Below are 27,503 nucleotides of genomic sequence, written 5' to 3'. Positions count from 1 at the left end.
TTCCACCAAAGGGTATACAGTCATTTACCCAAATAACTGTACGTTGGGGAAAGGGGAATCCAGAGTGTTCAAGGAGTGTTGGACACAGCATCTGAATCAACACTGATACTTGGAGGAGACTAGATAGATCACCCTAGTACACATTAGAGTGGGTGATATAAAGGTAAGGTAACAAATGGAATCTTGGTCAAGATCTGGCTTACAGTAGGTCCACTGACTACACAGATCTGCCCAGTGAGTGTTTCCCCTTGTCCCTGAATGTTTCATTGTCTTTGACAAAACTGGCAGATGGCACCACTCCACACTGGGTCCTTGCTCTAGAAGAGGAGTAAGAGCCATCATAATGGGAAAGGTCAAGAAGAAGCCACCGAAGTTACCGCCATTCCCAACACAGGTATCAAAAACAGTATCACTCTGGGGGGATGGTGTAGATTAGTGCCATCCTTAAGGATCCAAAGGCTCAGGAGTGACGATCTTCATCATAGCTTTGTTTAACAAATGGATCCTGGAGGATGACTACAGACCACCACAAGCTCAACCACATAGTACCTCGGACTATACCAGCTGTGCCAGGTGCTACGGCGTAGAGCTGATTAATATTGAGCCCAGGTACAAAGTGTATAGGAACTGATTTGCTGAATGTATTCTTTTCCATCCCAGTCGGAATGAAGATAAAAAATGGTTCGCATTCTATGTTCATTCACACAGAAAAGACAACATTTACAGTTTTGCTGCCAGGCTGTATTAACTCTCCCACTCACTGTCACAACAGTCCAAGGAACTCTCGACCTTCTGGACATACTGCAGAACATTGTAATGTTCCACTACATCTATGACATCATGTTTATCATCTAAAAGCCCTGGCAAAGCACGCATGCTCTGGAGGGTGAGAGATAAACCCCACCAAGACTCCAGGGTCTACCACAGCCACACCATTTTTAAGAGCCAATGATCTCAATACCAAGATATCAGTCCAAAGTAAAAGACAAATGATTGCATCGTCCACCTCCTACAATGAAGAAGAAAGCACAACAACAGGCGGGCCTCTCCGGGCTCAGGGGGCAGTATACCCCCACCCAGGGATATTGCTCCAGCCCATTCACAGAGTGGCACAAAAAGCAGCCAGCTTTGAGCGTGGCTCCAGCGACAAAGGCTTCGGCAGTTCCAAGCTGTAGTGAGAGCAGCCCTGATGCAGGGGCCACAATACTCAGCAAATCCTACATTGTTGGCAGGAAAGGATGCTGAGGGGAGTCTGCGGCCATACTGGGAGAATCATAATGCTGGTATGTGGTGTTCTGGGGCAAAGCCATGCCATCTGTAGTAAAGAATTATATGCCTTTGAAAAACAACGCCCAGTGTGCTAGTGGGCCCTGGTGGATATGGAAGGCACGGCCAAGGGACAGAAACAGACATGTGGCTGAAGTGCCCATCAGAAGCTGGGTTCTGTCAGTCTTACCCGGGCAGAAGTCTGGAAGGGACCAGCAACATTCCATCCCAAGACAGAGGCCGTACGTCCAGAATCAGGCACACACAGGAGCAGCAGGCACAAACAAGCTGCGCAAGCAGGTGGCCCACCACTGCTGCACGAGCGCCCCTCCCTCAGCCGATGGCTGAGGACAGAAGGATGAAAGCAGAGGGAAAAGCCCAAGCTTGGTTTGCAGATGAGTCTGTCAGGGATGGGGGAGCAAGCCAAAGACGGACTGTGCCACAGCCTCGTTCAGGGAGGAATATGAAAGACAGCGATGAGGGGAAGTCTTCCCAGTGAGCAGAGTTTCAGGCAATGTACCTGGTCATCCACTTTGTGGGGGAAAAGTAGCCTGAGGTTAGAATATAGATGGACTCATGGCAGAAGCAAGTGGCCATGCCAGCTGGTCAGAGGCCTAGAAGGAAAAAGATTGGAAGATGAGGGATAAGAAGGTCTTGGGGTAGAGGTGCCTGGCTGGCTAAATCGGTGCAGCATGTGACTCTTGATCTCGGGATTTTGAGGTTGAGCCCCACGCTGGGTATAGAGATTACTTAAAAAATTGTTTTAATCAAAAAAAGAAAGGTCTTGGGTAGACCTGTGAGTGAACAAGTGGGAGTGAGTGATGCCAAGTGTACATCAGACAGCACACACCACAGAAGAGGTACTAAACCACCTGACTGACATATGACTCGGTCAGATGGAGTCAGCCAGCCTCAGTTGTCAGCTACCCAGAGTTGACAGTATGAGCACATGAATGAAGTGGCCACAGTAGCACATGAGCCCAACAGCATGGACCTGACTTATCAAGGCTAAGCTGGCTAAGCTGACTGCCAACGCCCAACATCCAACAGGCCATCTACAATGACCAATGATGGGCCCCTCAAATGGCACCATTCCTTGAGGAGACCAACCTGCCACTTAGTATGCACTTGACGACATAGGCCCCATCCATCTTGAAAGGGCCAGGAGTTTGCTCTCACAGGAATAAACATGTACTGAGTATGGGCCTGTCTTCCCACAGGTCTTCAGTCAGCACAGCCAGCCACCTGGATCTTCCTTCAAGGAAGGGCCTGCTGCCCAGCTGTGAGGACAGCAGACAGCCTATAGCTACCAGCTCTTTCAGGGTCTGCCTCTGCTACAGAGCCCCCTCCCCCAAGATCAAGCCCTTCCTGGGGCAGCCTGCTTTAGGGACAGAGGGCAGTGGGGGTGTGAAGGCTATGCCAGCCTGATGTAAGACAATTCCAATAATTCTGGCTTTAAGACACCTGTCCATCACTGGTGAATACCCTTTGCTCAATCCTGCCTCCACTCTCTTCTTGCCTAAACCCCATGAAACATCTCACATCACAAACTCTACTGCAGCACCCGCTTTCAGAGAGCCGCGTCTGAAGCACAGGTGTGGACACTCACAAGGTGCAGATCCTGTCCCTCAGTTCCTAGCTACACTTGCTGGTACTCAAAGACAAATGAGGTAAAAGCAAGGAAGTGGTTAAAAATATCCATCATTGTCTCATAGTCTTGATTCTAATTATTATTATAGCCCCAAACAAGTTTTAAATAGTAATTAAGGATTTACACATACTATTTTTAAATATAATTTTAAATATAATGTGCTGAATCATTAAGTGACAATCTGGGATTAATAAGAGTAACATAAAATAAAATATGGCGGGGGGAAATGATGGAAAATCATTGAAAGGGAGCAACTACATGTAACTCTATGATATAAAGTATTCAACTCATTCGGTTCGACATATCTGGAGTGTCCTTGATGAACCAGGGGATGGGGCACAGGGTAAAACAGTTCACACACCACTCAGTCAGTGAGGACAACAGACTAACAAAGACTAACGGAGACAACAACAGACCCTTACATACCCCAAAGGTAAGAACATGTGCCTTAGTAAGATCATTTTTCCAAGGTAACTCATAACCATTTATAAGAAAACATGAAAAATTTCACTGTATGCACAGTTTTAAGATATGAATAACCACAAAAACCCCTCAAATACACCCTGCCTATTTCAAATAATGAAACTTCCAAACGTTTTTAAGTTTCCTTGATAACATTCCCTACTCCCACCCCAAAACCCAAGTACTTTTATTCTCCAATTATCAGTAACAGAGACTATTAGGGGAAGATAAAAAGACTATTTTGATGGTATTATTTCATTTATGGGAAAAGAACAGCAACAGCATCTGTCTACTTCTGGCTTCTCAGCACTTACAAATATAATAACCCAAATCAGTTACCTCTTCTCCAGGATAAATGCTGTGCCTAATTCCTGTGCGTCTCGCTTTGGCGCTGCATTTGCAGAGTGGCCCATCATTCATCTGTCAGAAACAGAATGTAATTCTTTTTTATTGGGGGGAAAATCCACACCATGCACAATGATGCCTCAGAAACTGTGTGGGTTTTAATGTCATGAGTACGGAAGCTCTGAAGAGGCTGTCACGGTTAGAAGATTAAACGGATGTTCCAAAACCAATAAAGCTGCAAACTGTCTATATTGTCTGATAAAGGGAAACTGTATGACACTGCTGGATTCCCAAGTTATTTGTGCAACCAACCAGAAAATATCAATGTCACTGCACTGTTTGCCCCCATCTTCTCTTACCACTTTTCAGTGTGTTTCTCCTATTTCTTATTTCAGGAAAAATGACTCTTTCACAAAAGAAAAGCATATTTTATACCCTGAAGGAACACACAGAATGCTTTGAAGGTGACCTCCAGATTTAATGTTTCCAAAAGAGAAACCTAAACGTATCTAAAGCAGAGGGGGAAAAAATGCCACTAGAAGCAGAGTAGCATTAGCTCAGTGCTAATCAGGTGAGTCAACATCTGTTTTTTCACCTGAATTCATTTTACTGCCATGAACTGCACCCACATGATAAGATGAGTGAATAATTCCTGAGCGCCTCTTGGGCAAAAAGATGGTTGCTAAGCATTGTGGGGGGAAGGAGGGTGACAACTCAGGTATTCAAGGAATATTTATTCTATACAGGAGAGATAACATACATATGATATACTTAGTAATTTAAAGAAAAAGGAAAAAAAGTCCAGGTGGAGATACCACTGGCTTCAGAAACAAAATGTGAAAGGCAGAACAGGACAGGAGAAGAAGATGGCTATTCTACACAAGGCACCAGCATGAGAAAAAAAGGGAAGGAAGAAATCCTATGTTATGCTCCAGGGACATGAGACCCATCTAAACAGAATAGATCATTTACGTCAGCAAGAAGACTACAGAAACAGAACTGAGGTCAAAATCATCAAGGGCTTTAAAAGCCAGTTTCGTGAGTTTATTCAATACAGATGGTAACAGTGAATCAAAAGAGAGACCAGAGAGCATCAGTTTGGAGAAGGGAGAATCCATCTCTCACTTTCTTGGTATTAATTATAAAATATGTATGTGTTAATATGTATATGTTATATATATGTATATATATACATATGTATGTACACAACGCACACATAACACACGTTTCTTTAAAGTTCTAGGGATTTATAACTCACATCCAAGGAAAATGTCTCAATAAATCTTTGAAAAGAAGTATTAAAATGAAAAACTGTAACTTTCTTTATCCTTTTGTGAAATCTAAAGCTTCAGGTAGCACAGCAGAGGAATAACATTGCTATGTAAAAAAAAAAAAAAATCACATTAAGATATTATTCAGGGGCACCTCAGTGGCTCAGTTAACCCTTTAACTTTGGCTCAGATCATGATCTCATGGTCTGTAGGTTTGAGCCCACGTCGGGCTCTGTGCTGACAGCTCAGAGCCTGGAGGCTGCTTCAGATTCTGTGTCTCCCTCTCTGCCCTTCCCCAGCTCATGCTCTCTCTCTCTCTCTCTCTCTCAAAAATAAACATTAAAAAAAAAGTTATTATTCAAAGTAACAGCTGGCAAACAGTGATGTGATGGGATTCCCTCAAAAATCACAACACACTCCTAATGCTGGTCACTTGAAAAATGACTTCATCCTCACTGATTTGCAAGGATGTAGACAGACATCCTAATTCCTGCCTTTTACCAGGGTCTTGGCCCCAGTGCAAATCAGCACTTTACAAGGTTCAACTGTACAGAGGACACGAAACTAAACAGTAAACAGAAGAGTGAGACTATCTATATTGGAAGCCTCTGTAATCTCTAATAAAAATAAGAATGGACATAAACTGAGGGATAGGCTTCCTGATAGAACTATGTGCATTGAAAAGACCACACACGAGGAAAGGGGAGGGACAACTAATGGACACAGGATTTCTTTCCAGGGAAACAAAAATGTTCTAGAATTAAATTGTGATGATGACTGTTAAATCTTGTGAACAGAAACACAAAAAATGAATTGTATACTTTAAGTGTGTAAACTGGATGGTATGTGAATTATAACTCAGTAAAGCTATTCACAGAGATCATATACATGGTTAATAAATCAAAGTAAGTTTCAAAACACATTTGCAATTTTTAAACATTTCTGCTCAATTCCAAGAGAGCAAAAAGCACCACAAAATACATTTCTGTTCAGGTACTCCAACTATATTAATTGTATAAAAAAAACCCAACAAACCACTTAGATAGCAGTCATCTAATAAGAACCAGAAAAGCATTCAAATTAATATAAAGTATCTTTTTATAGGTGTATGTTTTATTAAGCTTAATAACTTCATGTGCATTAAAGATACTATTTTTGCAGGTGTTGTATATTTGTAAAATAAATCTTTTATAAAGATACTATTTGGTATTAAGTATTACTTCATAATAAAACAGTAAGTAAAAATAAAAATGATTATGTCCAGCCATGACATCGTTAGCTCAAAAATGCTTAATAGGAAAAGAACTTACAAGTAATTGTGACTATTATCAGCTAAAAAATATGAAGTCTTACAGGACTTATTGTTTACTATATTGCTGCAAGATACCTTCCAGATGAATTGCTTTTAAAAAGACCTACAAGTGCTCTCTCTCTCAGCCTACCATTTGTCTCTTTCCATTTACTGCAACTTTAATGAGGCAGCACCATTATCCTGCTCCCTAAGATGGAATTTACAAACATCGTCAAACATGATTCAAGAGACCGTTGCTCTGGTACTTATGCTTTGGTGCCGAACTCTGAAGCTGAAGAGGAATAAGCTCTGAGGGATGACATACAACCTGAGAGTAAAATTCAGTTTTCATACTAGCCAACATGCATCTTCTGAGCCCGGAGTCATAAATGTGATGTGTGGGTTTGCGACCTTTGTAGCAAGAACACGGCATAAAAACATGCGCACCTGGCCTGGGTCATTGTACCAAAGTTCATCGTGAAGTCGGTCAGGGTGGGCTTTTTTACGTTTGATTTCCGCAATGACATCAAAAACTTCAGAGTCTGAGCTGCTAGAACAGGTGCTGTCCTCATCAGACTCACATTCGGATTCACTGGAACTCTCTAATAGAGGGCAAGGGAAAACAGAGAAGATGAAGAGATTTACAATGGTTTTTTCTTTCAGCAAACATTTGGGAGCTTATTCCACACCAAGCACTCTGCTAGGCAATACCAGGAAAATAATGCAGCCCATACTGCTAAGTCACAATCTAGTTAAGGAAGCAATGAAAACAAGAGTTTTAGAGAAAGACCTAATGAACAATGCCAGGGAAAATGCAAACCACAGCAGCGGTATGGAGTCTCACATTTAAAAAGGTGTAGTAGTAAAATAATAATAATAAATAAATAAATAAGTAGATAGATAGATAGATAGATAGATAGATAGATGTAGTAATTCAGAAAAGGGCAAGTCTACCCTGACTCAGGTCATTGAGATTTCCTGGAAGAGGTGCACATGACCCAGGCACACGGATGGGGTGGAGTTCGGCTGATGAGCGGATAAGAGGAAAAGAATGCAAAGGGGGCACTCAGGCAAAAGCATGGAGGGAGGAGCACAAGCACTGGACAAAGGCCCCACAGAAAAATACCAGGAGGTAAGGGGTTTAAGTGTCACAAATGCCAGACTGAAGGTTCTGAGTACCAGACTGAAGATTTTAAATTATTTTCTCCTCCCCATAGTAGCAATAAAAGATTTTAGTCCTTGAAAGTGACTGGATAAAAACAGACTAAGGATTATGATAAGTGATATAAGCCAGTCACAAAAAGACAAATACTACGTGAGTCTACTTCTATGAGGTACCTAGAGTAGTCGTATTCATAGAAATAGAAAGTAGCATGGTAGTTGCCAGAGGCTAGGTGGAAGGAGGGACTGGGGAGTTAATGGATACAGAGTTTCAGCTGAGCAAAATGAGTTCTGGAGACAGCACACAATGTAAATAGTCTCAATACTACTGAACTGTATACTTACAAAATGGCTAAATGGTACATTTACTGTTCTGTGTATTTTACCATAATTAAAAAAACAGACCTAGGGGTGCCTGAGTGGCTTAGTCGGTGACACTGATATCAGCTCAGGTCATGATCTCATAGTTTGTGAGTTTGAGCCCCACACTGGGCTCTGAGCTGACAGTGCGGAGCCTGCTTGGGATTCTCACTCTCTTCCTCTCTCTGCGCCTCCCCTGCTCATGTTCTCTCTCTCTCTCAAAATAAATAAATAAACTTAAAAAAATATATATTTATGAAAAAACAGACCCAGAACTTACATTAGTCCTACAAGAGATTAACAGTACATCACAGTAATAAAACCCAACCCCGACATGGTTGGATTCTTGAGTACTGCATGAGATAGACGCTGTTCATCCTTCTTTTGTAGATGAGAAAAGTAAGGCCCGGAGAGAATGAAATCACTTGCCCAAGGTCATATAGCAAGTGGCTGAGCAGGAGTCTGAACTGAGGTTCAGTCGGTGCTTTTACCCACCATGGACACTGCCTCTCAGCTGGGAAAATGAAGGTGGCAGATGAGAGCCAGAAAACAGGGAAAAGGCACAGGGAGCGCCTGATCTATGAATGGCTTTCTGTTAGGGGCTAAGGCTGCAAAGTGGTGAAAAGCAGTTTCTATCCTCAAAGATCTCAGCATCTACTTGGAACCTCACAATACACATGAAAAAAAAATAGATCACCACATGATAAAGTTATGGAAACTATCCATATGAGTTGAGAGAAACCTTCAATCAGAACTGGCCTACAGCTGGCATTTCCTCATCAAAGCAGGAGCTCCCTGGCAGTGGAGAGAGCCACAAGGGAATGCCTGCCCATCAGAGGCACAGGTGACAGGGAACAGACTCCTGCTTCTGGTGGAGAGGCTGGACTATGGTGCTGATTCTAAGACTGGACAGTTCTACAAGGGACACAATTGTTAGCATGCCTTACAAATGAGATCGCTTATGTATTCTGCTTAATGCAACTAAGGAAAAATAAGATCAAAACAGAGAAAGTTCTACTTTTATATATATTGCTACTATAGTTAAGGAAAATAAATGAAAAAGAGGAAATTTCAATATATGACTCTCAAGAACATATCCCCAAAGCCGAGGTTTAAGCAGTAACAGGAGCACAGGGCCTTGGTCTCGTAACTTCTAACTCACCCAAATCTTCATCTAGCTTCGTCTTAGGAGGCTCCCATGGAGGTCTAGCAGCTTTGGCCTTTTCTTGCCTACTCCCCAGTTCTTCCTCAAATTTGTCGTATAAGTCACGGAGCCTACTTGTTCCAACCACAGTAGAATCTCCCTTTGAGAAATAAAGAATCAATATTAGGAACTACATTAGTAATAGCCATACCAAAGACACATACAACCTCACAAATAATCAAGGATTTGTAACAGCAAGATGCCATTTCCTTCAATTTAACAAACATTTAAAAACAAAATGGCCAATGCTGGCATGGGTGTTCTGAATCACACACAACATTTACGGCTAACACAATCTTCAGGAAAATGTACTTGCCAACATTCAGAAGAAATATAAAAACTGTTCACCTATGCCTTTTGATATGAAAAAATAAATCATGACCCCCGCCACCCAAGAATTCATGATATCTCACACTCTCCTAGGGAACGTACATTTCCCCACTACTGAAAATCACTGATAGTCTATCTTCCACATTAACCCAATGATCAAACGTAAATATCCTATGGAATGAAGAAGTCACAGGAGTAAAAGGCACAGCATAGGGAATACAGTCAATGACATTGCGATGTTGACATTGGCATTGCATGGTGACAGATGGTAGCTACACTTGTGAGCACAGCATAACAAAGATGTTGAATCACTATGTAGTACACCTGAAACTAATGTAACATTGTCAATTATACTCAAATAAAAAATTTTTTTCAATAAGAAACATAGACCCCCCCCCACAAATACACCCTATAAAACACAGGAACACAGACACACACACACACATACATGCACACTCACATGCGCACACCCATACACCAACACACCCACACTCCACAAACACAGGATTCTACAATGCATTCCTAGAGGAAACTCTCCACTTTCCCCCACTCTCTCTTTCCAGGATGAAATCACTTTAAATGTCCATATTCTTCAACTTAGTAATTTCCAAAATGTAAAGACCAGACCTATCAGACAGAAAAAGCAAATTAAAGCAAATCATAAAATCTGCAGTTATCCCAAAAGAGGGTAATTGCTTTTCAAAGCCCCAGCTCATTACTGACACTGGCAATGCGAGGACAGCTGACATTCTTGCCACCTCTCTGCACCAGATGACAAAACACAAAGGCAAATGTTGGGCTTACAGTTTATTAGCCTTCCTTCTACACCAATTTTAATATACCCATAAAATATACAAGAAAAAAAAAACTGCCTGTGTAAACTCTTTGAACCTTTGCTATTTTATTTTGTTTTAAGAATAATATCCATGGCAGCCATTCTCCTTTTCTTCTTTGCTAAAAGAACCATGATTCCCTTCAGATTTGGGGTAGAGAATTCCTGGTCTTAGGAAAAGTGGGTTCAGAGTCCCCCTCTGACCCTCAAAGTTGTCCCTGCCTTAACGCCCAGGAACTGAGTATGTTACCTTATGTGGCAGAAAAAACTTCGCAGATAGTGATTAAGATTACAGACTTTGAGAAGAAGATATTATCCTGGATTATCTGGGTGGGCCCAATCTAATATGAGCCCTTAAAAGCAGAGAACCTTTCGCAATAGAATCAGAGGTGCAAGGGAAGAAGAGGCTGGAGACCCTCAAACCACAAGAGACACGCGACCTGCACTACTGGTTTTGAAGATGAAGGAAGGGACCTATGAGCCAAGGGATGCACATGACCTCAGGATGGTGAAAACAGCCTTCATCAGCCAGCCAACAAGGACGCAAGGACCATCCGATAGCCACAAGGAACTGAACTCTGCCTATAACCTGAATGAGCCAAGAAAACAGATTCTCTCCAGAAAGGAGCACAGCCTTGTTTGATTCAGCCAGCAACACCTAAGTTTGACTTCTGACTTACAGAGCTGTTAGATAATAAATGTGTGCTGTGGTAAGCTATAAAGTCCGTGGAAATTTGTTATGGCAGCAATGGAAAATGAAGCCCTGGGAAAGACATATGATACAGTTCTGGGGAAGGAATAGAAGGAAAAATCCATGGGTACGCTGGGCCCCACACAGCACTGCCCTTGCATCCTGTGTCTGGACAGACGTGTGTAAGAACATGACACCTGCAGTCACCCTGCAACTCACAGTGGATGCTCCAAAAGCAGCAGATAGCAAACTAGAGCCAGCTCTGCCATCACTGAGCCACTAAATGTACACCAGCCACCACTTCCTTCCAGACAACTTGTTGAGAAAAACAAACCTGGCTCACAGTTTAAGTCACAATTCGTCAAGTATTATAATTTACAAACATGCTTAACCAACAGATACCTTCTTTCCAGGACTGTTTTCAGAATTAAGTAAGATATGAGAAGCACGAGTAAAGTTGCACCATAAAATGCTCAGCATGAGCTTTCCCTTTCCTGTATCACATGAACCATGACTTAAAACCCTGCTCTAATTTATCAAGTAAAATATCACAGCATCATGAGATTTCTCAAATTCTTTTTCCCAAAGACAAGAGAGTCTACTTTTACGTTCTCTACAGATAAGAGCCCAAGCCAAGTAGAAGCTATTTTCACAAAATTCCAAACAGAATGTTCTTTTATCTAACCCCATACACAAAATCTACCATCTCCAACCACTTACATCTCAGACCTATAGACGATCATTCCTTCACTCATCCATCTAATCAATGAGCGTCACTCTGTGTCTACCCTGTGGCAAATAGGCCTAAATTAATGGGATGGAGTCCTAACACCTACCTGGAGAAAGAGAGAGACTAAACAGAGAGTGACCAAAAATAAAATGAAGATAAAAGATAAAAAAGGCAAAAGAAACAAGCATACAAAAGAGGAAGTCATGGAGTCTGACACAACAAAGACTCCACATGGGCTGCGGAGCCCAGGAACCTCCCCTTGAGCAGCCTGTGCACAGGCTCTCTCAAGAGCCCATGAAGGGTGCTAACCCCTGCCATTCCACAAAACCAGCCAATATGCATGGGAAACTTCCTGTGCTTATCTCTGGTCAAGGTCAGACTTCTAAGAGACAAACTCAAAGTCTTCCTTATTTCCCATGTTGGGGGGAATGTACATACAAACACAACCACAAACTGCATAAAGCAGTTAGAGAACTTAGAAAACCACCATTATCAAGACTAACAGTGTTATAAAAATGCAGAACGAAGAGATACTTTAATCTACCGCACTCTTGCCTTTGGTTGTGGAAGACAGCTTTGGTCTACAGCAGTGATTCTCCACTGGGGAGAGGGGTGGAGGGCATTTGGCAATGTCTGAAGACAGCTTTGGGTTCACAACTGGGGAGTATCCTGTGCACAGAACTCAGAGAGGCTGCTCAACATCTTACAATGTACAGGACGGCACCCACCACAAAGAATTACCCAACTCCCAATGCTGAAGGTGCCAAAAGTTGAGAAACCCTGGTCATAGCTTCTCAGACCTACCACCTGATCCATGGGGTCACTCGAGTAGTAGTTTTCTGAGTGGGTGCATCGAATCCACACCGGCTTAAGAAGTTCTTCTTCCTCCTCCTCATTTTTGTCAGGCAGTGTCTCCTCTGGCTCTTTTTCCTTGATTGAGGTATAATTCTTCTCTTTGCCAGAGCTCTGGCTGTCACTCCATCTGTCTTTTTCTTCCTCCCAACGAGCTCTCTTTTTCTCCCTACTTGGGGAGCGACTTTAAAAGGAGGTAAAAGAGGCTAATTATTTAAAATGTTCTTATGTTGTAAGATTATTCTATTTCACCTGTTTAGTTCATTTTTTCACCTAAAATAAAAATGCCATACCAAATCAACATATTTACTTTTGTTAAACCAGTGATTCCCAAACACTAGTCTGGTGGCATCAGAATCACCTGAAGTTAGTTGTTTAAAAATACAAATTCCCAGGCCCTACCCCAGATCTACTTACTGATTCACAGTCTCCGGGGGTGGGGCCCAAGAATCTGTATTTTTAATAATCTCCCCAGGTAATTCTGGTGTGCATCCAGCAGGTTCAGGGACAACTGGAAAACCATAACTCCTAGAAGAGAAAGATATTTCGGAAATATTTGAAAATCTCCACATATGGACAATCTCAGCAATGAGAATACTACTTTTGAATCCTCCACAGCTTGCTTTGCCAAGGGGGAAAAAAAAGGCTTCACAAAACACAGTCTCAATTTGGCCATAAATTTAGCTTGAGGACCATAATCTAAGAGAAAATCAGTTATATCATCCCTAACCATCTCTCTGGAAGCTCAGACTTGGGTTACTACTTAGTGAACCACCACTCTGTCTAATTCTGATCCCTGCAAATACTGATATTAATTCATTTAAAAAGGATAAAAACAACTCGATCTCCTTGAATTTCTAGGGCTTAACATGTGCAAAGGCCTATCCTATGGATGTGTTTAGAGAGAAAAACCTAAAGGACAGGTTTTAACTTGACATCCAAAAATTTAAATGCAACCATACACACCCTGAGAATCTAGCCAAGGAGAGAAACTGTTGTATTAGTATTATGGTAGCATCCTCTGCAGCAACACTAACAAAGTCACTATTATCCAAGAAAGCTCACATCTGGATCAAAGTCACAAATTAACTATTCTCATCAACTCTACCAGTAACTGCTAACTTTATGACAGGGAAAGTGTGAGTATGTAGGTGTGTATACATCGAGGGGGAAAGGGTGGGTAATTAGATTATATATTGATTACTTATTGATATAACTTCTAAATATTACATTTTGTTACCAGAAAAGTTACTGTAAAGTAAAATATATATACGCCCACTGTAGAAAAATAAAGCATTAACAAAAAAAAAAAACTCGTCATCCATAAAACCACTAAGAAATAACTGCTATATTTAACAAATGGGTTAAAACCTATAAATATGACGATACATACATAAAAATACACACATTTAACAACAACAAAAAAGCACACAACTCTATAGCCTGCCCTTCTCAAAAGAAAATCAGGAATACCCTTCAATAAGCATCCATTCCTGAACCACTTTTAATAGGTGCGTATTATTCATTTACACATGTATGCCATAATTTAACAAATCTGATCATAGTCATTAAGGTTACCATTTATTTTTTTTGTCATCATAAACAATGCCACTGTGAACACACTTGCATTCTCTGCAACCTGTCAAATTATTTCACACAAAGAATGTGTACTTTTTTTAAGGCTTCTCTATAGACAGGTAGTACTAGTCTAGACTAAAATCAAAACCATATGGGAGTTCCCATTTCCACACATCCTGTCAACATGACTGTTTTTAATCTCTGCCATTCCAATGAAAGAAGTGTCTTATTTAACTTGCAATTTTTTTTATCACTATTGAAATAACATTTCACGGTCACTTCATTTATGAACATCCGAGTCATATGCTATGCCAGTATTGTTAAAACTAGGAGTACAGTCTTTTTTATTGAAAAAGTTTTTTTATTAAGATAATTGCCCTTCTGGGTTTCCTGGGTGGATCAGTCAGTTGAGCGTCCAACTCAGCTCATGATCTCATGGTTCGGAGTTCAAGCCCCACATTGGGCTCGCTGCTGTCAGCACAGAGCCTGCTTCAGATCCTCACTCTCTCTCTCTCTCTCAAAAATAAATGAACATTAAAATAAATAATAAAAAGATAACTGCCCTTCTGTCAAATGTAATGTAACCTTTTTCAGTTTTTTGTTTTCCTTTTAATTCTGTCTATTGCTACATAGGACTTACATGGCCAAACCTAGAGATCTTGTTTATACTGCCTGCCTTAGTGTTATGTTTGGAATCCTTTCCCACCCCAAAATTAAATAAATATTTTCTATTTTCTTCAGTTACTTTTTAACGTTAAATTTTTTTATTCTACCTAAGATATAAGGCATAAATCTAACTTTAGTTTCTTCCTCCATATGTTTTGTCAATTGTCCCCACATCAGTTTCTCCTCTGATTTGAAACAATTTTATGACAGAGGTAAATTTTTTTATATATACTTGAATGTTGCTCAATATTTGGAATATTTTATACCCATATCAAATTGTTTTAATAATTATGGGTATAGAACATTTTAATTTTGCTCAAATATCCCTGCATTATTATTTTTCATTATTCTCACTTCTATTTTAAATCATTATAAAGTTTAAAAACCCACAGTTCAACTGAAGTTACGTTATACTGTACATTATTTTGAAGAAAACTGGTATTTTTACAACATTGTCTTCTACTTCCACTATGGGAATACAGCATGCCCTCCATTCATTTACGTCATCTTGTCATCAGCTACACTGATAGTTTTCTTCACACTGATCTGTATTTTTTAAGCTTATCAAGATATTTTATTTTAATTAAAATTTCTGTAGTGAACGTATATTTTTTCCCCATTACATTTTCTTAGGTGTTTCTGGTATTTAGGAAGGATATTAATTTTGATTTTTTGTTTGTTTGTTTACAACTGTCAACTTCAGTGAATTATTCTCATGGTTTCTTAGCTGATCCTCTTGAATTTTCCTGCTAATACCATTAGCTAATAATGGCAACTCTTAGCTCCCACTGGTATGGCTTGGTTTGTATGTTTATTTTAGTGCTTACTGCAAGCCTGACACTCTGCTAAGTACTTTACTGACACTCACATTTAACCCTTAGAAGAATCCTATGAGGCAGATATGAACATCTCCTACAGAGGAAACAGAATTAGAAACTGCATCACTTACCCATATTCCCAAGCTATTAAAGTGGTAGTTAAATGCTAATATGGTTGTCTAACACAGACATTTTGACCTGTACTAAAAGCCCATGAAATGTTTACTATTATTGTCAAGAAACACGGGCAAAAATATCCTCACTCCATTTCTCTTAAGGCAGGTGTCTTGAATGATGGATGGCCAGGGTTGTCTGTTGTGAATATCAATTAATGTTCTTTTTCTTTTTCTTTTTTTTTAAGATTTTGAGAGGGTCATTTCAAAACAGGGGCAAAACACCTTTTTTAGCTAAGTGTCTCAGGCACTCCAAACTTCAAAATTCAAACTACAAATTGTTTCTTAACAATAAGCTATAGTACAGGCTATGATAACTTTTCTTCCTTTGCAGTATGTACATCTATGATTTTAATTTTCTCATCCACTGCATTAGTTGGAACTCACAGAATCCAAGTTTCTGCCTTCCCCACAAGCTACTGGGCACAGGAGAAGAAAACCACTAGACTGAAGATGTTTCCAGCACTCTACATTAAAAATCACCAACCTGAAATGGGTCCTCAGTAATATCTACCAACACAGTGTCTGGCTTTTTTTCCTACCCTTATCTCCTCCTCAGGCCCTTTCTCACTGAACAAACTCTAGCTAATCTCATCTATCCTTGGCATTTAGTATTTCCAGCTGGGATCTCTTTTCTGGGCTTTACACCTGTGTAACCAATAAACTGCCGCACAACTTCACCTGGTTGTCTCACAGATTCTTATATTCCACATGCCCAAACTGTACTCACCTTGCATCTTTCTTAGTGCTCCCCACCCCCAGTGGGGGCCACCAGATCTCAGGTGCTGACTGCTCTTCCCTCACCATCAGTTATCCTACTGACTTGATCTCACAAACACCTCTCAGTTACTTCTACCGTTCCCCGTTACCACTGTCACTGAGCTGATGTAGGCATAATCACTTCTTGTATGGATCACTACAAAAGCTGTCTAAACTTATTTCCCAAGCTCCAGGCTTGACCCTCTCAGAGCCACTTCTCCACACTGCAACCTTCCCATGTGCTCTTTTTTCTCCCTTCACCATCCCCTTCTCTAATGCATTCCTACACACACTTCAAGTACCAATTATAAAAAAGGTAAGATACCAATTTCTCTACCAATTTCTCTGACTACCCAAGACTGAGCTTTCGCTGCTGTGTTCCCAGAACATGTAATTGTTCTATCAAAAGTACTCCCCATAGCACTTAACTTTCTCATGCCTGTAAAGTGGGGACTCTTGTGAATGTTTCACTCACACCAGTACAATACCTGGCACACACGAGAATGAACTGTTTTTCATTCACTTCAAGAAGAATTGAATTGTATAACATTCAGTTATACAATGTTAGGTGACAGTGATAGGCAATGGAGCCTCAATCCTTTTTCTAACTTGTATGGGAAGGCCTGAAAGGTTTCAACATTAAATATGACTCTTCTGAAATGGTATCAATCATATTCATAAGATAATATTCTATAAGTATTCTAAGAATATTCTATATTCTTTTATCATGTTAAAAAAGTCTGCTTTTATGCCTAGTTTCCCAAAGTTTCTATTTATAAAAGGATGCTGGTTCTATTTTAAATATCTAATAGACAGGTACAGAGATAACTCTACAGATTTTGACACAAAGAATTAATTATAGATGTCCTGATACTAACCTATTTATCCATGCAATCTTGGAATAAACTGTTACTTTAACGCACTACTGAAAATTTTCATAGCCATATTCATAACAGATTGTTTTATAGTTTTCTACATTGGGTTAGGTTTTGCCATCTCTGTTTTCCCTTCCATCTTCATCAGTATCCTAGAACAGTTTAATACATTTTTGGAAGTGGTAAAAATCCAACTTTTTCCATTTTTTCCGCAGTTATTAGCCTATTAAAACTTTCTGCTTGTGTGAAGTTTGTAATTTTTGCTTTCATAGAAATCAACCCATCACATCCAAGTTTTTAAATTTTGTAAATATAGTATCTGTACTTATAGCAACATATTATACTTTTTAAATCCCCTTCATTCTTATGATACATTCTTTCTTATACCTAATGGAATGTATGTTTTTCTTTTCCAGATTTGCCACTTTTTGAACTGTATAACCTTTCAAAGAAGTCTTGCATTTATTTTCAAATATTGCTACAGTATTATAGTTCTTTTTCCTATTTCATTAATTTCTTTTTATCTTTAAATCCTTTTTTCTGCTTTTCTTATACTCTACCAGTTTGTAGAGCCAAGTGATCAGACAGTAATTAGATATGCATATTTATACATATTAATATAACTTTAACCTATATATATATATACACACACACACACACGCATATATATATATATATATATATATATATATACACACATACATAGTTACCATTCATTTGGCACTAACTTTGGACCCAGTTCTAAGTGTTTTTACATGTATTCTCTCAACGTCTCCTTACCATGCAAAAAGGCAAGTAAAATTGCTCTTATTTTAGACAAAGACATTGAGGCTTAAAAAGGTTAGATAACTCTGCCTAATATCCAAATTGGGAAAATAACTGACCCCAAATCTGTCAGATTCCAGAGTGCTATTTTTAATTACCATTACATAAGACCATGATTTTGCCTCTCAGTATAGAACTGGTTACACCCTGTAAGTTTTGGTTTACAACAATGTCAATGTCGTTCTTCTAAATAAAGTATGGCTGCAGTTTTATTCTTTTTTTTCTGAAACAAGTAAATTTGAGAGCATAATTATGAACTTCCAAGGTTTCTTTTTAAAGCCTTGAATTACTGGAGTGCCTGGGTGGCTCAACTGGCTGAGCATCCAACTCTTGATTTCAGCTCAGGTCATGATCTCACGGGGGTTCATGGGTTCAAGCCCTGCGTCAGGCTCTGCGCTGATAGCACAGAGCCTGCTTGGGATTCTGTCTCTCCCTCTCTGCCCCTCCCCAACTCGTGCTCTCCCTCTCTCTCTCAAAAAAAAAAAAAAAAAAAAAAAAAACTTTAAAAACCTTGAATTATTAACATATACAGTTTTATAGCAACTGAGGTCAGAAAAAGTGGCTTGTATAATTTCTAATTTTTGGAAATTTATCAAAATTTTCCTTGTGCATCATCAATACATCTTGAAAGTAAAGGTTTTTAAGTTACTGGCTGTTTTAGCTTTTCATAGGGCATTTTGGACAGACTCTTAGGCTATTTTGAAGACTTGGTGATGTTTGCAGAAGCACAAAACCTAAATTCAAGGAGATAATCCTATGACTTCTTTCAGTGTCAACTCCTTGCTTACCTTCCAGATCTCTTATACTCTTTTTTGTAGGACCTTTCCAGAGATGGTGATCTTCGGCTGTCCCGGTGCCTGTGTCTCTCCCGTTCCCGCTCTCTTAAAGGAATTAATACACAGAGCTGTTTTCAACAGAAAGACTCAAAAACACCATCTCTTTTCACTGAATAAATTCATCTTCTAAATAAATGGACCTCACCTAAGAATTTTTCTGGCACTATTCTCGATGGGACATTTTTATTCATCATTTATTAAAGGATAACGGAGGTTTTTTTCTTTACAGAAGTTAACTAACTTGGACATTTTTTGTTGTTTTCTTTGAAGAAAGAAGTCATACTTGATGCTAAGCAACAAGGGGATTTATCATAATCTTCTCTCCAGACCTTCCAAGCAGCCAATTCTTTTATGTAACCTATAGGTAAAACTTTAAAGGACTCTACTACCTAGTGATTGCTAGAAAATTCTAAATTTCATCCATCAAATAAATGTAAATTAAAGCTTTTATAGTAAAAATTAAGCTAAGGTTCTAAACTCTGGGGGCGCCCGAGTGGCTCAGTAGGTTAAGCATCTGACTTCAGCTCAGGTCATGATCTTGCGGTTTGTGAGTTGGAGCCCCACATCGGGATCTCTGCTGTCAGCACAGATCCCACTTTGGATCCTCTGTCTCCTTCTCTCTCTGCCCCTCCCCCACATGTGTTATATCTCTCTCTCTCTCAAAAATAAATAAAAACATAAAAAAAAAAGGCCTGAGTTATAGTTCTAGGTATCATTCATTAACTGCCATGAGACTGTAAGTCACTTTACCTTTAAATAGTGTTTTAATCTGAAAACAACTCTAAATAGAGACACAGTTTACACAATGTAAAATAAAATAGGGGATTTTAAAACCTTTCAATGTAAAATGGGAATTTAGTAATAACAATAATAATGTCTGAGTCTATTTAATAAGTACAATGAAGATCTTGAACAAAACTGGAACTCTAGTGTGTGTCAATCACAACTAAGTCTAAGGGAAATAACCACCCCATTTCAGCATGTAAAAAAAATGTATTAGCCTGAGTCCAGCAAGAAGACTATAAAAATGTCTGAAATCAAAAATATCCCCCAACCTATAGCCAAATAGAAGAAATGTAAATACACTGAAAATCAAAACTTACAGAACTGATAGAAAAATGTAACTGTTTAGATATTAAAACAGGAAATGTTTTTTCACTTAAAGGTCACTCCCTCCTCAAGAAAGATTCCACTGAATGATACTTTTACCATATACATAAGCCTCAGGGACACACCAGCTGTCTAAAATAAAGTGGCCAGAGCTTGGGATTCTACATTCTTTATCTGATACACTTCTAAAATTACAGTTTACTGGGGCGCCTGGCAGGCTCAGTGCGTAGAGTATACAACTCTTGATCTCTGGGTTGTAAGTTTAAGCCCCACAGTGCATGCAGAGGTCACTTAAAAAATAAATTTAAAAAATTACAGTTTACTTTTAAGCAGTAAAATCCCAACTAGTGAGTGGTAACACACAACAGATATGTGTACTGATGGCAGCTGAGAATAATTGCCAATAATAATAATTTCCAAATCAAACTCTATTGAAAGGACACTCTTGATTTTTGTTTGTATTTTAACATCTAGGCAATAGAATTTTGCATTTGAGAATGACACTTCTGATGATGACTGCTACCTCTGAGTTGGTATGAACTGAAAAGGCCAATTTGGTTACAAACCACATTAGTTAACACTATGTAATGAACCCATTTAGAGCAAGAAAAACAATATTTGGGTTACTCTTCCAAAGACTCTTCCTTAGCTGCAGGCACTGAGATATATAAGGTATATAATACTAGCTCTCTGATGGCTACACACTGTACTCAACAGGCCAGCTACAGGGATTGTTGTGCTCTAACACCACTCAGTTATAGGAAGCCATTGCACCAGTCCCACCACACTGCAAAACAGCGTGCTCAGTGCACTGCATCTATGGCTGTTTCTTTTCCCATTCCCCATAGTAATTTTGATCTTTCATAATAACAAATACATAGATCCACTTCTTCACAAACTTCCTCTAAAAACAGTTTGTCCTAAAACAATCTGGTAATTACTATTCAAGCACATTTTGGAGAAGAAAAAGAAGAAAGATGGAATCTGAAAAAGGATAGACTGACTTAGCCTAAGGAATAAGGGGACAAGTAGCCAGAGGACAGACTACAGAATTTGAATAAACTCAACACAATTTAATGCACAGATTTGTGAAGTTTTGGTTTTCTCCAATATACTTCTAGCAGTTACACTGGGACTTCACACACCCCATTTTTATTTCACAAAAACATTCCACATAAGACAGGTGACTGGCACTCTACGTAAGACCTCAAAGGAAGCCGATTATAATGTGGCCATGACACTGGGGCAGCTCCAGGACAAACACCCTCAAGGATGTTACAAAACAACTCCAACATAAATAAAGGCCATTTAGAAAGATGAGGTAACTGCCTAAATAGGTCCTTCACAGTAAAGGAGTTATGGTTTAGGATAACGAAGATTGGTGGTAATTCTCAGCACTTAATTTCACTTACTGATAGAGATCCTCAGTTGACAGAACATGAATTTCTTTAAACAAATACATAGCCCCAAATTAAAACCTGATGCAAGAATTTTTTTATGGAAGAATTTTACAGAATGTTTTACAGCAGAACCCTAAAAACTCCTCTAAGTGCAGCACCCCAAAAAGGAAAAAAAGTGCCTTCTAGAATGCTAAAGTTTGCAACAAAGTGTCTCCCCAGAAAAAGGATTATCATCACTTTAAGGTTTACAGAAAACTATTAACAAACACTTTTCAGATCAGATTTTCGCCACAAAATTATAAAATAAACTATCACAGCCTCTGCTAATTAACCCATCACAGAATAATTAAGGACAAAATTGACCAGAGACATAACTCATGCTGAAAATATTTTTTAAAGTCCACCAACTTCAGTCAGCTCTGGCCCACCAGAAATCAGTCATCCCTGCAGGAAGCAAGTTCCCTTCCATCTTCCACTGGGCGTCAGGGAGAGGACACAACACATTTTGTTTCCAACCCTCCAAGCATTAGTAACTCCCTTCAGGACTGAGAATGACCACCACCACTTACTGGCAAAATGTTCAATCAGAATCAAGCCAACAGCCATGAGAAAAACATGGAAACCAAGAAGCAAAGTGATGCCACAGATTAGCACAGAAGCGCCACAGGACAATGAAGGTAAACACACCTTATGGGACAGAAAGAGAAGCACCACTATTAGCTCCACCTCTGGAAAACTTCAACGATACAAAGAGTTTCCCAAAGGTACAAATTAATTGGTATGATCGTTATCTACAAAAAATATGTAGATTTGTATTTTCCATCTACACCAATAGTTCTTAGAGTTTTGAAGAAATAGATTCACACCACCTCGAGATTCTGCTGTAAGCTACCAATTTAATTACAGAAAAACATGCATACATATAAAATGCTGCATATTAATTTCAGAACATTTCTACAAACCCATCTATGAATCTCAGTTTAGAAATGCCTGCTGGAGGGGCACCTGGGTGGCTCAGGAGGTTAAACATCCAACTTCGGCTCAGGTCATGGTCTCACAGTTCATGGGTTCAGGCCCCACATCAGGCTCTGTGCTGACAACGTAGAGCCTGGAGCCTACTATGAATTATGTGTCTCCCTCTCTCTCTCCCCCTCTGCCGCTCATGCTCTGTCTCTGTCTCTCAAAAATAAATAAACATAAAAAAAATTTTTAAACAAAAAAAGAAGTATCTGCTGGAAACCTTACTTCCTTATATATGTACATATTTGGTCTTTTGGGGAAAAAAAAACATGTAATCTGGAATAAAACAGTATTTTTAAAATATAACTTTCTTCAGTATGAATACACTTCAATGCAACAAAACAGGTTAAAAGCTATTTTGAAAACTTTGATGTGTAACCAATGTCATTGCATTTTACAAGGAAACAAAGCAAGAAGGCAATTACGTACAATAAACTCCCACTTACCCTAAAAACCAGAAAGCAAGTTCTGCTTCACTACTTTGATTCCTAAATGATAACATACACAGATCAATTCCAAAAGAACTCAGGTGCTGTAAGCTGACATGGTGATCATACAACAAAAGTAAATACGATAATGCAAAAAACATGCGAAAAATCTAATGAACTTTCATTAGATCACCATTAAAATGTCAGCTGTATTATACAGCGTAATCAGCTTACACTCATTGAAATGAGTTTACATTAATTTTGAAATGCTTTTCAAAAGTGGCTTTTTCTGACATGTCAGTTGTCTGTCCCTCTTTAAAACAGCCCATAACATGTATTCTTCCCTTTATAAATCAAAATGCACTGTTGAACTTTTTTGGTCTGGTTTGCGGAGAAATACAAATGGCCCATGTCTGGACCTCTGCAGTTCATTAAAAACACACGTGTTTGTGCTTTACCTGCTCCGCTCATAGCTCCGGTGACGTGACGGCGTCCTCCCTCGGTCATAATCTGATCTGTAGCGGCTCTCTTGTCTTCTTCTGTCGGGACTTCGGCCTCGTTCCCGCCTATCTAGGGACCGATGCCGCTCACCTCGCCCGTGACTGTGATCCCGGTGCCTGTGATCCTCGTAGTGCTTGAGCCTTTCTGGGGACCTTCTCTCACTGGGAGCCTTTGGGAGTGGGTATGGAGGGAGGTGCCTAAAATGAGGACTATTGCTGTTATTAGCACTGGGTGGGAAAGAACTGGGGTTGTTCTGGAAGCTGTTAAAATTGGGAGGTGGGAAATTATGGTGTGAGTATCCTGGAGGGTACTGATAATTGACCTGCTGTGGCATGACTGGAGGTGGTGGGGGATGGGGCATGGAAGGAGGGGGCATCATGAAGGGGAAAGTGCCTTGTCCTGGAGGTGCTCCAGGGACTGGGGGGTTATTAGGACAGGGCATCGGAGGCGGCATAGGAGGAAAACAGGGAGGCACTGGGAAGGGGGGCCTCATCTGGTGGTTGGGGAAGGGGGGTCGTATAGGGCAGGGGGGAAGAGGGCCTTGCGCTGACGGAGGCATGGGTGGAGGGAAGGGTACAAAGTCTGGTCGTGGAGGGAGAAAACTGGGAGCTGGAGAGTTCGAGAATGTGGTGGAAGGGGCACTTGGAGGTTCGTATTGATATTGCACAGGAGGCTGCTGAGGGTGAAGTAGTCTCAGATTTTGGGGCCTGAAGGCTGGGGCTGAGGGTCTGGCTCCATGTCCTCCTCGCCCTCGGGGACACCCTCGTCCTGGGTGGAACGACATTCTATGACTTTGTGGGAGGAAAGAAAAAGAGAAAAGGGAAAAAGAACTAAAAACTCACCATAAGCTGGGTTTCACAATGCCTGATCATCTTCAAGAGCAACTGACAGACCCCTTCAGCCACAGGAATATTCCACCCATCTAACGTTGAGTTCTCTGTAACACCTCAGACTCCTCAAGGCCAATACACTCCTCTTCTCCTGTCTCAGTCCCTGGACTCCGTCACTCCCTAAAGCTGTTCCTCGAGAATGACCAACTCAACATCCCATTGTTTAAACGTTTGCCATTATGTCCTCACTCAGGCTCCCCAAAAGTGTGAACTTTGCCATGTCATCCCACCCACACACCCCACATTTTCTCCACCTGCACCAGTATCTCCCTGTCTTCACCTTCCTCCACACTCAGCAGAGACTCTGCAAATTCAACATAACATGTCCCAAAAGGAATTAATGACCTTCCCCGCCAAGACAATACCACTGGCTCTCGTTTCAGTGTTGCCTATCTTAATAGATAATAACATGTATTGTTCCTCAAGTCATACACCAGGGAATTATCTGACAACTTCTCCTCCCTTATCCCCCTTAGCCAAAAATTTGTTTTAAATTCCCATCACTTCTACTTCATAAATACTTCCGGAGTTCATCCACTTCACATCATTGTTTCTCCCCTGGCTACAATAATAACGCCACTGCTGGCCTTTCTCCAATCACTATTACCAACCTACCAGGCCTTTGTCAGGCTCCCTGCTCTCACACTCTGTGCTTCTTCTTGGCAGCTCCTACAGTAATTCCAATTCACAATTAATTCCACCTTTCATGTTTGCCTGCACCTCAGAACTGTAAGTTCCATCAGGGCAGTCTGGGTTCCTAACTATGTACATGGCCCTCATGAACACATTTCTTCCTCTCCCCACATATATAAATCCTTCCCACTCTCAGGGCCCAGTGCCAGTGTTTCTCTTCTTCCCTCTGTTCTTCCAAAACCCCTGCCATGACTGTCACACTACTCACCACGTATTGCCTTGCATCATGACGTACTGTCTGGATACGTCACATCTTCCACAGAGAATATAAACTCTAGAGAACAGAACAGAAAGAATAGGGAGAACAGAAAGAATAAAACAGAACAGAGAGAACAGAAAGAATAAAACACGCATAAAAATGTTTCCCAAACTGCTAATGTCTGCAATTATCTTAACATTGATTTTTGCATTCTCTAATGCACTTAGCATACTAACAAGATAACTTTGTAAACACAACAGTTATCCTTGATTTCATTCTCAACTCTTTCCACTGAAGAATTCTGTGAACATGAACGGCTTTCCAAATACTTAAGCTTCAGCAAAAGGTTTTAAAAACTAAATAAATAAATATTAAGTGCAAAGAACTTTAATGCAGAAGCATCCTCTTAAAGTCTATCTAACTAAAAGCTTTACCAATAGGCTTAAGGTAGATTTTCAAAAGGCTCACGAAAATAATTTCAGATTATATAGCAGTGCCAATCACTGTGCTTAATAACTAGTAGGCACCAAATATGGTCTGACTTATGATTATTATTCAGGCTAAGACCTTCATGATAAACCCAGGACCTACCCAGTTGATCTTGCCACCACAGGCTACTTATGGTTCACGGCCAATGGAATCAAATTCAAACTCCATGTTTGGCATTTAAGGCCCTTCACAACCTGGACCCAACTTCTTGCAGGCTTATCCTCCATTACCTTCCCTGTGAAGTGCCTATGATCCCAGATTTCCCCAGTTGCCTAACATACCAGGTGCTATCAGCCAGCTTGTTCTTTGCTCCCACTCTTCTAAAATTCCCTACTCATATTAATCCGCCCACTGAATTTTCATCTGCCTACAAATGCCACCTCTTCCGGGAAGCCTTGCCTAGTTCCCTTTAGAAAATAATCCCACTCCCCCTAGACTACCATTGCTTAGTCCATACTTAGTTCTTTTACAGCACTTACCAGAGACTGCCTCATATTATAGTCATGTGTGTACATTTCTAACTTCTCCACTAGGTTATTAGCTCCTTGAGGACATGGGTTGATTCATAAGTCATTTCTGTATCCTTCACAGCTCCTGGCAGAACATCCTGCACATAGGTGGTCAATAAATGTTTACTATCTCACCAATGGCATATGTTTCTACTTGCTACTGTACATTTCCCTTTCACATATATCCAGCACAGATTTGCATTATCAAAACCAAAGAGTGGACCTTTTCACTGATTCATACAATATTCAATGAGCCTATACATGTCACAGGCCCCACAGACTCAAAGTTGAGTAAGACACACAGCCTGCAAGACTCAAGCTCTCAATCCACTTACAAATACATTTTCCTTAAATAAAGCAATAAACAAGAGAAAAGATTTCAACACAGATCTGGAGGAATACAAAGGAGTGTACTGAACCTAGAAGTGCGGAACAGAACACTAACACTGTTGGACAGTGTGTAATAGTTATACTTTCAGGATTAGATCCTCATGGATGTTTCTATGGAGAGAATATCTGAAAACACTAATTATGAAACTGACACATTAAAGGCATAGTCGGACTATCTTATGGATGCAAATTTTAATTCAAAAGTCAAGGAATTCACTGCAACTGGAAAAGTAATTGTTTGCGGCGTAGGTCTACTACTAGACTGCTTGTCTGTAAGCAGGAAAACTGAGGGAACTGCTTTGTACAGTTAACACGACCAGGAACATCAGCCTATGCTCAAAGAGTTGCAAAGTGCGCAACTACGTTAATAACACCTTTCCCCCCACTTGCATCTGCAGGCCGGTCACCTTCGTCGAGCTCATCTGTAGTTGCGGTTTCCCCTGTTTGCATCTCCCGCCAGACTGTGAGCCCCACGAGGCAAGCGCTGGGCTCAGGGTCTCGCGGCACTCCGAGACCCCGGCAGCCCCGGGCCTGGACCACCGCCTGCGTTCCACAAATGAATGAAAGGTCTCATTTTTCATTTCTATTTGCGGGATTCGGGCCTAGGGTCGCTTTTTTGCCCTTAGCTGCAGAACTGAAGAGGGGCTGCACGACCATAACTCAAAGGCGCCTCTCGCCCCAGCCCTGGGCTCTTAGCCCCGTTTAAACCCGGACACTCGGAAACGCTCCCTCTTCCAACACCCGCAAGCTGCCCCTTTTACCTACAAAAGGCTCTCGCGCCGCGAGGTTGCCGTCAAAGCAAAGCTAGGATTATTCTACAGCCGCCAGGACTGTAGCGCCGCCCGCGCCTCCGGAACAGGAAACCAAGGAAATTAAAAAGCAAACCGGAGAAAGCTGG

At 40.4% G+C, this 27,503-nt stretch overlaps 1 protein-coding gene across 4 annotated transcripts in view; it reads right to left on the bottom strand.

Annotated features, from left to right (window-relative positions):
* Nucleotides 1-27,457, bottom strand: part of DROSHA (drosha ribonuclease III) — a 126,835-nt gene extending 99,378 nt beyond the window's left edge. Inside the window, exons 1-10 of one of the 4 annotated variants that reach the window (XM_047093843.1) lie at nucleotides 27,371-27,457; nucleotides 26,186-26,313; nucleotides 25,227-25,292; nucleotides 23,393-24,226; nucleotides 18,929-19,021; nucleotides 12,864-12,974; nucleotides 12,399-12,630; nucleotides 8,970-9,111; nucleotides 6,734-6,888; nucleotides 3,719-3,799 (exon numbers count right to left, since the gene is read on the bottom strand). In XM_047093843.1, coding sequence (XP_046949799.1) covers nucleotides 3,719-3,799; nucleotides 6,734-6,888; nucleotides 8,970-9,111; nucleotides 12,399-12,630; nucleotides 12,864-12,974; nucleotides 18,929-19,021; nucleotides 23,393-24,226; nucleotides 25,227-25,246 — 1,668 coding nt within the window. In that variant the 5' untranslated portion in view covers nucleotides 25,247-25,292; nucleotides 26,186-26,313; nucleotides 27,371-27,457. Of the gene's footprint in view, nucleotides 1-3,718; nucleotides 3,800-6,733; nucleotides 6,889-8,969; nucleotides 9,112-12,398; nucleotides 12,631-12,863; nucleotides 12,975-18,928; nucleotides 19,022-23,392; nucleotides 24,227-25,226; nucleotides 25,293-26,185; nucleotides 26,314-27,366 lie in introns of all 4 variants that reach the window. The other 3 variants (XM_047093834.1, XM_047093858.1, XM_047093850.1) reach the window with 3 other exon arrangements.
* Nucleotides 27,458-27,503: the final 46 nt, after the last annotated feature.

Source organism: Lynx rufus, unplaced genomic scaffold, assembly GCF_022079265.1.
Source record: "Lynx rufus isolate CCGP_SWC_20201006 ecotype Redwood Valley unplaced genomic scaffold, mLynRuf1.p SCAF_1, whole genome shotgun sequence".
NCBI classification, from domain to species: Eukaryota; Metazoa; Chordata; class Mammalia; order Carnivora; family Felidae; genus Lynx; species Lynx rufus.
This window is presented reverse-complemented; position numbering and strand designations above follow the sequence as displayed.